General features: G+C 34.7%; 1 protein-coding gene across 1 annotated transcript; it reads left to right on the plus strand.

The window, feature by feature from the left end:
* The first annotated feature begins 472 nt into the window (after nt 1-472).
* Nucleotides 473-11,610, plus strand: LOC144845553 (growth/differentiation factor 8-like). Its single transcript, XM_078702966.1, has 2 exons — nt 473-1,134; nt 9,744-11,610. Exons 1-2 carry the CDS (start codon nt 531-533, stop codon nt 10,484-10,486), a joined length of 1,347 nt encoding a protein of 448 aa, XP_078559092.1. The 5' UTR covers nt 473-530; the 3' UTR covers nt 10,487-11,610.
* The last annotated feature ends 338 nt before the right edge of the window (nt 11,611-11,948 follow it).

The raw sequence follows: 11,948 nt of genomic DNA on the forward strand, positions 1-11,948 counted from the left end.
AGAGGCAAAGGACATTAATTCTAAACCGCCCGGTGATATATATATCCAAAGGCAAAATACTAAATTATGTAGGCCTAAAGATAATTCATACTATATGCAGTGCATCTTTAAGCAGCAGTGTTACTAACAATAGATTTGTTGTACAATAACAATTTAAACCAATTAAAAAATCTGAATTTCTAGTCAATATCAGCACTATTCCAACAGGTAGTTTATTCTCCAAGTTCATTAGTATGTATATCAGATTGGCGCGTGTCAAATTTCCACAAGACCGGTTGCATGTTTATTCTCTGAATTGTAGGCGGAGTTTCATATATTAATCGGTTTGAACTACTGTGTGCCGTGTAGATATAAGTTAAGCCCAAGTTGAGGTACCGTTCCAATACCAATACTTGTTTCTGATTGGTTGACAAAGTCAGCTGTGAAGGATTAAGCCAAGTACCTATTTTTGCGATTTCTTTTTGGCCTTGTCTGTGGTTCTACGCACAAGTAGTTATTCATTCCATGGAACCGAAGCGTAATCAGTAAACATGAGGTGTATACTGTTTTTACCGTTTACATTATTTTACATTATTATCTCAACTGTTGATAGTGCAGCTGTATTGAAAATGAAGGAACGGTCGGTCGACAGCTTGGAAACACCACAGACAAGGAAATCCACTAGGAATGGGACACCTGTCACAGAAAGCATACGATTGGAAACCACTTATGGGGCTATTGTTGGGACCTCTAAACAAAATAATGTTAAACATCATCGCAAGACACACAACCAAAATAGGTCAAAATTCGATTACGGAGACCAAGAAGATCTACACAGTTCGCAAGAAAATTCAGACGTGCCCGAACAATCATCATTAACAATACATCATCAGAAAATGTCTAGTCTCAATGAAAGCGACCCACAGACGGAACGAAAATTAAGGTTAGAGATGATCAAACAGCAAATATTGGATAAACTTCGCCTAGATGCTCCACCAAAAATGACAGGGAAACGGACGCGGCTACCGGAGCCCCTTGCCTTCTCCGAGCGTTCACTTGTAGGTGACATGCAAAGTGACCAGCCACCGCCACCAGTAGACATTGAGGACAATTATTACGGCAAATTAACTGAAGTTATAATATTTTCAGAAGAAGGTAGGTGTTTATTTGTTTAACCTCTAGGAAATTTAACTGAACAATTGTTACTCAATAACGGTCGGCGGAGATGCGATCATGATCATGCTTATAAATGCGTAAAACTTCCAAAGTATATACATATTTGTGGCTATAGAACAATCATTGCAATAATATTAATAGTAGTACTAAAGTGCAGGTAACGATAATCATGACATCATTGATTATCATCCGTCTTGATAATTTTCTGCGATGCAGTTACTGTAGCTGCATGCTGCAATTTACCGACCCTGGTTTTTCGGTACAGTATTAATTTGCTTATTGTGAACCAAGGTCAGTGAGGGTGGTATTAAGACGCTTAATTAAATTCTCAATCACTGATTTTAAAAGGTATTTACAACATTACGGAAATCCCTATTATACAGTGCTGTTTTTTTAATTTGTATACTAAAATATGTATTATTTTGTTAGAAAGGATAGGCCCTACCTTAATCTAAATAGTTTAATTCACTACTTTAATTAATGAAGTACTGTATATGATATTTTACGGGACCCGTTGAATCAGATCGAAAGATCTAATATTTCCCAAATTGGTCTCGGTACATAATAAGCGATTGTATGCGTGTAACTTATACATGCGTTGGAGAGGAAAAATGAATATTGTATTCATCAAGTTATGATCTATTAAATTTAACAACGTAGTCTTGAGTTTGAGGGCGGACTCTAAGATCTTGGTTCTGGGGCCTAAATATCATGTTTGTTTTAAAGTATTAATGGCAAGTCGAGTGTGAAACCACGAAACTTTTATATAATTCTAGACTATATTTGGCAGATCGTATCTATTTTTTTTGGTGAAATCTCTTTAACCTCCATTAACTATTATTTAAACTTGAAGTTTTTGTCTTTGTTTTAAATTTCCTGCTTTATAAGCAACCATTTCTGCTTTGTACCCCAAAGCTTTTGGAGGCGTGCCTTTATAACTATGCCTTTTGTTTGTTAACATCTTTGATTGGCTGATATGTTTTATTATGTAATTTTGTGACTTATTATTATATGGTATCCTTTGTTACAATTCTCTTCACCTGATGATGGGCTATAAATAAATAAACTTATATTGAGGCAGTTTTAACTTATTTGATCTTGCTCGTGCGTACAACTGAGGGACTAGTGCTGTTCCGCCGTACCACGCCGAGAATGTTAAAGAGTCGCTATCGAATCGAGTTTCAACAATACCATGAAAGCCCCAGTGATATAATGGTTAGGACATCTGCATATCAAGCAGACAGTCCGAGTTCGAGTCTCGGTTGGGGCGACTTTTTCTCATTCTCACAGATTTCCTCATCTTTATCGTTTCAAATTAATTAATTAAATTTCAGTATATCACCGGGCGGTTTAGAATTAATGTTCTTTGCCTGATTTGTTTATATATGTGTTTATATATATAAACACATCAGAACGAATGGTGGTAATATTGAAACTTACATTTTGGTAGTCAATGGAGTAATTTTACCAATCTGGGAGTATAGTTCCTAATGTTAAGTCCAAAAGGTTTTGTGGTTTTAAGTAGTAATTCCCAGTGGTTTCTTGTCTTTGCGCTTTGCTTTCTACTCTTATTCAGTTTCCACCCTCCATTCACCACCCTGTCTCCTTTGTTGTATTGCTGTTATTCCTATCCACCCAGGCAGCACTTGCCAGTTATTATGCTATGACTTTATCCAAATTCCTTCACTTGCACTGATGAAGGGCTAGTGTTGCCCGAAAGCTCTGCTAACTTTTCTGGCTGTTTTACTTTATCGTTTTGATTTAGCTTTTCGCATTTTTTGTATCTCCATTATAATATATTATATATATATATATATTCTTGATTCTTACGTAATAATGTAGCAAACATCAATTACTCCGACTGCACAGGTGGTCAGATAAGTTCACATGTATGGCCTATTTTCTGACGCTAATAAGATAAAATATTACACAATTCAATCAGTCTTATTACAATTTCATCTATGCATCTTAGCAAATGTTTGATTAAACTAAATACAAATCATTACATTTTTGTTTAAAACAGATTATATAAAGGCAAACAAATGTAAGACTACAATACAGTTAATCATACTGTAGGCCAACTCAGGTTATCACGCTGCTAATATTTTGTCAAATTGATGGAAAATAAATATATAGCTTTGGATGTGACCTTTCCGAGAAACACATATGTAAACAAACAACTGATGTTAAGATGTTTCAATTAAAAGTGTATCACCCTTGTTGAACAGTTTAATATACCCAGTAGGCCTATAAATGCATGCAGTTCAAACCAACAATATATTTGATATAATTTAACTCATAGGCCATCATATATACAGATAAAAACAAATATAGCAAAGCACAACAAATAAGACTAGATTTTAACTCGTCACTTTGGCGAGTTCGGCTTATCCGCGGAAATGCAACATGCGCATACGTTAAACTATATAAACGTCGACAATTATTATGCCATCCTATGACGTCAATTAAATATTTTTACTTTGCTGAAGTGTACCTAGTTTGTATCATACAGCATATTACAGTATTATTTACAGAATACACTGTATATGACATATACCGTGTAGCATAGATGAGATTACGAGACCCATCTTTTAAATCCAATTATTAACACGATGACGAACATCAAATTGACATAAAGATAACTATTTTAAAAGATAATTATCTAAATAATTACCTTAATGAAAATGTGAAGAATGTTGGGCACGTAGATGTTAGATGCGCTCTTTTTAAAACACGATGAGTTTTTTTTACGAAAGAAATGAAAATCAGACTTTTTAAATTCAACTGGCCATATGATGACGCATTAGCGCGATGCGCTCTATTAAATGGGATTAACTAGTACAAAAGAGAAAGAAAATCAATTTTTTAAATTCGAGTGGCGTGACGTCAGAACATCCTGTAGGTACAAATTGTACAGGAATTGATATCTACTCATTAGCTTCCATAATACAAAAAATTGGGGTAACCGGCCATCCTGAGGAGCTATAACTGATTAAAAATAGGTATATTTTTGCACAAATTAGCATTAAATTACCTATTCTTTAGCACACGATTATGAAAGTTTAACGTGCACGTGCGTCGTTATTTCGACAAAAGAGACAAATTCCTATATTTTACATTCGTGTGGCCATACGATGACGTCACAACATCCGAGAGGTAAAGATTCTGCATGAATTCATATGTACAACATATCTGTTTACAAATTGGGAGTCGCCGTTGTTCTTGAGGAGCTATAATAGATTAAAAATAGGCCTAATTTTGACAATATTTTGTAACTTTTTCAACTAAAACGAACGCAAATGATCTAAATCAACGTGTTCGTATGACGTCATTTGAATTTGAATTGAATTCAATTACAGCTCACTATGTTTTTAAAAATGACTAGGAAATGCTGGAAAATCACAATATTCAAGAGAAAACACATTATTTTGATGTACGCGTAAAATTGTTCGTGCGCGCGGGAATTTTTGACATGCGCAAAATGCGCGTATAAATTAATTTTGCGCATTTTGAAATGTTAAATGCGCATGTGCTCTTTTAAATGAACTATGATGCAAAAGATGAAAATCATTTTTTTTTTATTCAACTGGACATGATGACGTCAAAACATCTGATTGGCAAAATGTTCACATGAATTCGTATCTACAATCTGATAAAAAACGTTTTAATCATAATTATCGCTTTTTATTCTGACGAGCTATCACAGATAGAAATTTACTGTAATGATGAATATAAGTGACCCACGTTATTTACATTTTTAGACATGATGACGCCATAAAATATTTTTAACTCATGCGAAAGATAGTTGATTGACCCAGACAATATCAAAACCGGGGTGAAAACAAATAAGTGGAGATGCGTTCTATTAAATGTGATGAAAAATTCCTATATTTTATATTCGGGTGGCCATACTATGATGTCAAAATGTCCGGTTAGCCATATTAATGCATGATCCGATATCTACAACTCATCAATTTCCAGAATATATAATACAAATAACTTTCACTTTTAGTTTAGAAACTACGACTGTTTGTTTGTCGAAATTTTGAACTTTTTCATCAAAAACGCGCGCGAATTGTCGAACTCAACGTGTTCGTAAGGCTTTATTTTAAAGTTGAAAAAGGCTTGAAAAATATAATTCAAGGGAAAAAAACATATGTTTTATACTCCGTGCGCACCTTACGCGTAACAAATTTCGCGCGCGTGAAAATTGTTTCTATTTTGTGTCATAATATAGTGTATACAGTATACACAGTACAATCTGTATACATATTACATACAGTGGAGATTAGGTGAAATTACGGGACCCGCCATTTATTCAAATTTTTAACATGGTGACGGTATGAAAATGAATCACGAAGATAGCAATTTCGGAAGGAAATTATCTCAGCAACAACATATTAACGTGTAGAAGAAATTTGAATACGTAAAATATAGATGCGCACTCTTTTAAATGTGATGAACTATGACGCAAAAGGTGAAAATACGACTTTTTTTTTTCAACTGGCCATATGATGACGTCACATCATCTGATTGGCAAAATATTCATATGAATTCGTATCTACAATCCAATAGCTTCCAGAAAACGTTTTAATCATGATTATCACATTTTATTCTGACGAGCTATAATAGATTGAAATTAACTGTAAAGATGACAATAAGTGACCCACGCTATTTAAATTTTTAGACACGATGACGTCATAAAAATTAAAATTTTTAACTCATGCGAAAGATAGTTGATTAACCTAGACAATATTAGAATCTCGTGGGAAATAGAATACGGATAAGCGTGATGCGCTCTATTGAATGTGATGAGCAATAACGAAAGAGACAAAAATCCAATATTTTATATTCGAGTGGCCATACGATGACGTCACAATGTCCGGTTAGCCATATTGTTGCATGATCCGATATCTAATATTCATCAACTTCCAGAATATGTAATAAAAATAAACTTCACCTTTAGAAACTATGACTGTAAATATTTTTGATGAATTTTTGAACTTTTTCATCAAAAACGCGCGCGAATTGTCCAATTCGACGTGCTCGTATGACGTGATTTTAAGTCTTAATTGTTTAGAAGTTGGAAAAATTACTAGAAAAGGCAGGAAAAATATAATTCACGCGAAAAAGATGTTTTTAACGTTCCTTGCCACCGCGCGCGTAAAAAAATGCTCGTCCGTGGTAATTGTTAATGATATGAAACGCATAGAAAGTTGATTATAAATTGATTTTTCGCATTTTTAAATTTTGAAAAGCGCGTGTGCGCGTAACTTTAATTTAAACATGCCATTCTTTTTTCACATAAAGTTAGTGCAAGATTTAAATTACACTTTGCTAAGTTTCAATTTGAATTGTTATATGGTTTTCGATCTATGCTAAATTCGAGAAATTCATAAAATCGCGCGTAAGTCATGTTGCGCGCGCAGCTCTGACGTCATTCAAAAATGGGAGGTGCACAACTTCACGTAAATGCCCATATGTTGACAAAGTTATAAAATGTTATGTTTACACGTTTTAGAGATACGCGAGACACAAAATTGAAAAGAAAGAATAATACAGAAAAAAAAGATGATTTCATGCAATAACAAGGAGGAGTTATCCGCTGAGTGCGGATAACTAATAACATATAAAAAAAATCAAGACAATAATAAGGAGTTATCCGCTTAGTAGCCGATAACTCCTTGTTATTATTGTCTACTAAGCGGATAACTAATAATACAGAAAAAAAAAAGATTATCCCGTACAATAACAAGGATATACTAGATTTATAATAAAAATAAGACCACAAATAAGATAGTTTAACAAGAAAATTTTAATCATGTATTTTACCGCCTTTTTTTTTTCTACATTTTAATTAACATCGTATCTAAAATTTTAAATGAGAAAAATATGGTTAATACTGAATTCTGGCATCTTATTATGTAAATATACCTGTATTTTAACTACTTTAAACACTTACTTTTAATTATCACAAATGTATTTATATGTATATAATATATTCATCAATGAGAATTTAAATAAACGTGAGAAGAACTCACACAAGACAAAAAAAAAGGATATACTAGATTTGATCTCGTCACCTTGACGAGTTAGTTATCCACACGACAAACGCCACGTGCATGCCATACGTTGGAATTTTACACACAAAAATAGGTTATGGCATCTGAAGAATATGTTGCTATTGCTGAATTCTGTCTATTCTCTATCAAGTAGTATATAAAGTATACAGTAGATATTGTATACATATTACATACAGTGTAGCATAGGTGAAATTACGGGACACGCCTTTTATTAAAATTTTTAACATGATGACGTCATCAAAATGAAACACCTAGATAGCAATTTTGGAAGGAAATTATCTGAGCAACAACATATTACCGTGTTGAACAAATTTGGATACGTAGAATATGGATGCGCGCTCTTTAAACTATGACGCAAAATATGAAAATACGACATTTATAATTCAACTGGCCGTATGATGACGTAACAACAGCCGATGCCCAAAATTTGCTTCCAGAAAACGTTTTAATCATGAGTATCACTTTTTATTCTGAGGAGCTATAACATATTTAAATTTAATGGAATGATGAAAATAAGTGACCCAAGTTATTCACGCTTTTGAACATGATGACGTCATCACAATTTAAAAAATGGTAAATCATGCGAAAAATAATTGATTGACCTAGACAATATAAACAAAATGGGGCGCGGGGATGGAATATGGATAAGTGGAGATGCACTCTATTAAATGTGATGAGCTATGACCGCAATTGTACCGGGAAAGTTCTAAACTATATTGTTTACATCATCCGCAATCTATGATCCAAGTTAGAGGGCCAAGATGGGGTAAAAAATGCCCACTTTCGATGTTTGTTCGTTATTCAAATTTCTGTTTCTTCATGTAACCATACAACATATGGGGTATAAAAAAAAGCCGCAATTGTACTGGAAAGGTTTTAAACTACATTTCAAAAATTCCCCGAGTCCGAGGTTTTTGGGGGGAGGGGGAGGGTGTTTGATAGGATGATGGGGATTTCTGCTTGGGCTAGGGATAGTAGGTTAAATTGACCAGAATTATAGTAGGACATTATTAAAGTATTTTAATTATCTCTGGGGCTGGGAGTTTGGGGTTGGGTCGTAGACCTTTCAACATGACTCAATCTGTACTGGGAGAATATAATGAATAATATAATGGCTTCACACACGTGAACGGGGTTTGTGGGGGGTGGGGGTGTAGATACTAGAATTTGGAGGTAACTATAGAAGTACAACATAATTGGAATTGTACTGGAATTTGAACCGTCCCAAGGAGAAGTTAAGGTTTGTTGATTGTGGTTGGATGGGGAGAGGAGAAAGAATGTAGGCTGGGAAGAAGTAATTCAGCAGTATCCAAATTAGATATTTAATTCAGTAGCCAATATAACACCTATTCATTTCCATAGTTTGCAAAGTCTATCTATCAGCTATGTATCGCCCTGTTATTAAGACACTAAAGTTGTTGAATTAAAATTTGGGGTATCAAAATGAACACAATTGTACCGGGAAAGTTCTAAAGTATATTTCAACATCATCCGCCATCTTGGATCCAAGTTAGGGGTAAAAATTCCCACTGTTGATGTCTGTTCGTTGGGGTTGAGAGGATAGTGGGGATTTTGATAGGGGTAGTATGTTATCAAATTGACCAGAATTGTGGTAGGAAATTGTTAAAGTATTTTAATTATCCATGGGAAGGGGATGGGAGTTTGGGGCGGGCATGTAGGCCTATCACCATGACCGAAACTGTACTGGGAATGTTTTAAACTACATTTGAAAACTGCAACTGAGGGATTATGGGTTGGGACTGATCGCATACATAATTTGTCTGGAAACGTCTTAAACACATCACCCAGTATCTGGGATATGTTGGGAGGGTGGAGAAAGGGCGGAAATATTGGCGTAATGACGTGTTACATGATTGGAATTGTACTAGGAAAAGTTACTACATTTGAACTGTCCAGGGGAGGAGTTAAGGTTTGTTGAGTGTGGCTGGGATGGTGAAGGGAGAAAGAAGGCTGCGGGACCGCAGTATTAGAATTATATATATGCCAATATGACACCTATTCATTTACACAGTTTACTTAAATCATTATTTGGCTTATCGTAGCTATGTATACGCTTCTCATTTTGAAGATAAATTTGAATTGAATGTCCTGGGAAGAATTTGTTTTTCAAAAAGAGTGTGGGGTGTTGTTGAAGAGGAGTGGAGATTGGTGAGTATAGAGAGATACTGGCGTCGTCTAATTTTGAAATCCGCCCTAGGGCGTGTATAATTGCTAGTATATATATATTTGTGTGTTCACACACAGCATTAAGACACACACACACACAAATATATATATATATATATATTCCCGGAAAAATGTAGGAGAATGCGAAAGTGAGGTATGCACTCTCGAAGTGGCTTTCTTGTTTTAAATGTTTTCACTGCTAACACCCTGTTGCAACCGTTGAACTTTTTCATGGTTTCAATCAATTTAATACCGGTACTCATTTATTCGTATTTTTTTTAATTAAACGTCTATGAGTCCTATGTTCTTTCTTTGCAGTTGACAATTTCTGTGAAACAAAAGAAGGATCAGCCTGTTTTCGATTTCCTCTTAGATCTGACGTTCACGATAAGGCAATTACGTCTGCCAAACTATACTTTTACCGCGCTGCATCTCCAAATGACCAAGATGAACAAATATTGTCTCTTATGCAGGTAGCCCATCAGAGCCTAAAGAACATTGGACAAGTTTGCACTTCAAACAGAGAAGGTTGGGTGCAGATTGAAATTAAAGAAACTGTTGCCCGTTGGTTAATACACGATGTCGAAAATCGAGAGTTAATGCTGCATTGTAAAACTTGCCAATCACAGAAATCGCCCATTTTGCTAACTGGTACCAAACGTCCATTCCTCTTTATAAAGACTGATAGTCCAAGCTCAGGTCGCAAAACTAGATCAATTAACTGCAAATCTGGGATAAAGCAATGTTGTCTCCAAGATTTCTATGTTTCATTTGCTGAAATTGGATGGGATGATTGGATTATAGAACCAAGTGGATACTGGGCAAACTTTTGCAAAGGTGGCTGTGCAATAGGTACATCACCAAGTACTGCACACACAAGTCTTATGTACCGGTTTGTTGAGCAAGAACAAGATAAAGAATATCGAGAATTATTAACACCATGTTGTGTACCGTCGTCGTACTCTTCTCAATCAATCCTCTACCACGATACCACCGATACAGAGTTGCTGTTTCGACGAGAAATCACTGATTTAGTTGTACAAAGCTGTAGATGTGCTTAGTAATATGAAGTGTAACCGTTCCTGTTTACAGTTTTGAAGTGTCTTCTCTTGCTGAAAATCAAAACGTTTTGCGAAAGAGTTGACGTCAAACGGAATACAGCAGCATAGAGATGGACAGTGTGGTCGTTTCTGCAGCGGCGTCTTCCTATAAAATCTTGCTGAAGTCCCTGTTTATCACGAAATCAAATATAGATAATGTTGTACGTATGTGCTTAATGTGTAACAGAGGAAAATTGTGAGACATATTTTCAAGTTAACCTACCAAAGCGAACACTTAAATTGCAATATAAACTATGTTAAGTATTGAGTATTCAGTTTGGTGGTAGCAATTCTTTTAAGTGTTTATGCTGCCAATAAAATAGATGATGATATCCCAAAGTCATCGGTTACCGGGAATGCAATGTCAAAAGCTGTTTAAAATGTACTTTATATACCAATGTTTAAAATGCTGAACGATTGTTATTTAATGTTAAGAAAGAAGACGGAACTTTTTAAATAGTTTAAATATTTGTCTTTACATTAAGCAAATTAAAAGTTAGCCTATAGGCTGAATTGTTTTCAAAACGGGAGAAGTATCGGAATTCTTCCACTTCTCGTACAATTTGCATATTATAGCACCTGAAAATATGTTTTCGTAGATGTGTGCCAATTTATATTTATAAATTTTGTTGATTATTTTGAATATATTCATATAACACCAATATATTTTTATATAAGATATGATAATATTTATCAAATTATTGCATTTTTCAGAATGTTTTGTGACAACAGTTATTATTGTTAACTGACGCTAGAGAAAATTGCTGGTGTACGCGTTTATTGTATTTGTTTTTCCCACCAAACATAGTTTGGAGTCGTTTATTTAGAATTAAAATTCTTATTTTAATTATTTCGTGGCATAAAATGCTAAAGTTGACAGAAGCTCTTCGGAGCTCAGTATTCCTCGTGTTGCTAGAAGCAATTGTAGACAAATTATGGATAACCTATCACCAAAGCAGTTAATATTGTGTGGTAAGTTTGACAAAACATTGAGCTACGCCTATGAAAAGTGTGTGACAATATTGTGCCTATGTTAAGCATATTGTAGATGGCTATGATGTGAATAAAACGCATTTAGCACAAGTCTTACGTCTTTCTATTTATTTTTACTCGGGTAACTATGACTCGCTCTTTTCTGGAGACTATTTCAAGCCAACTTTCAAGTCCTACTAGTTATTTAAGCGTCGTCTGACGGCTCTGAAACATGGCATGCATATACTAGGGTAATAGATATAAAGCAAAGTTATAGAGAGAAAATGTTTGTACTTCAATCGGATGCAGAATTAAGACGTCATCAACATGGTACCAACCGAAAAAATTGCGATTTTTAAAGTACTACTACTCCCTTATTCGTTATTCGTTGTAGTATTGAGCTGGGATTTGGCATGGGTATACTACAGGGAAATGTCCTCAAAGCTATACG

The sequence above is a fragment of the Antedon bifida genome, chromosome 6, assembly GCF_963402885.1.
Source record: "Antedon bifida chromosome 6, ecAntBifi1.1, whole genome shotgun sequence".
NCBI lineage: Eukaryota > Metazoa > Echinodermata > Crinoidea > Comatulida > Antedonidae > Antedon > Antedon bifida.

Bases quoted from the DNA above. Each gene is read 5' to 3' on its own strand.
- LOC144845553 (XM_078702966.1), top strand. From the start codon at position 531: ATGAGGTGTATACTGTTTTTACCGTTTACATTATTTTACATTATTATC. The intron at 1,135-9,743 runs GTAGGTGTTTAT...CTTTCTTTGCAG, and splicing joins TATAATATTTTCAGAAGAAG to TTGACAATTTCTGTGAAACA.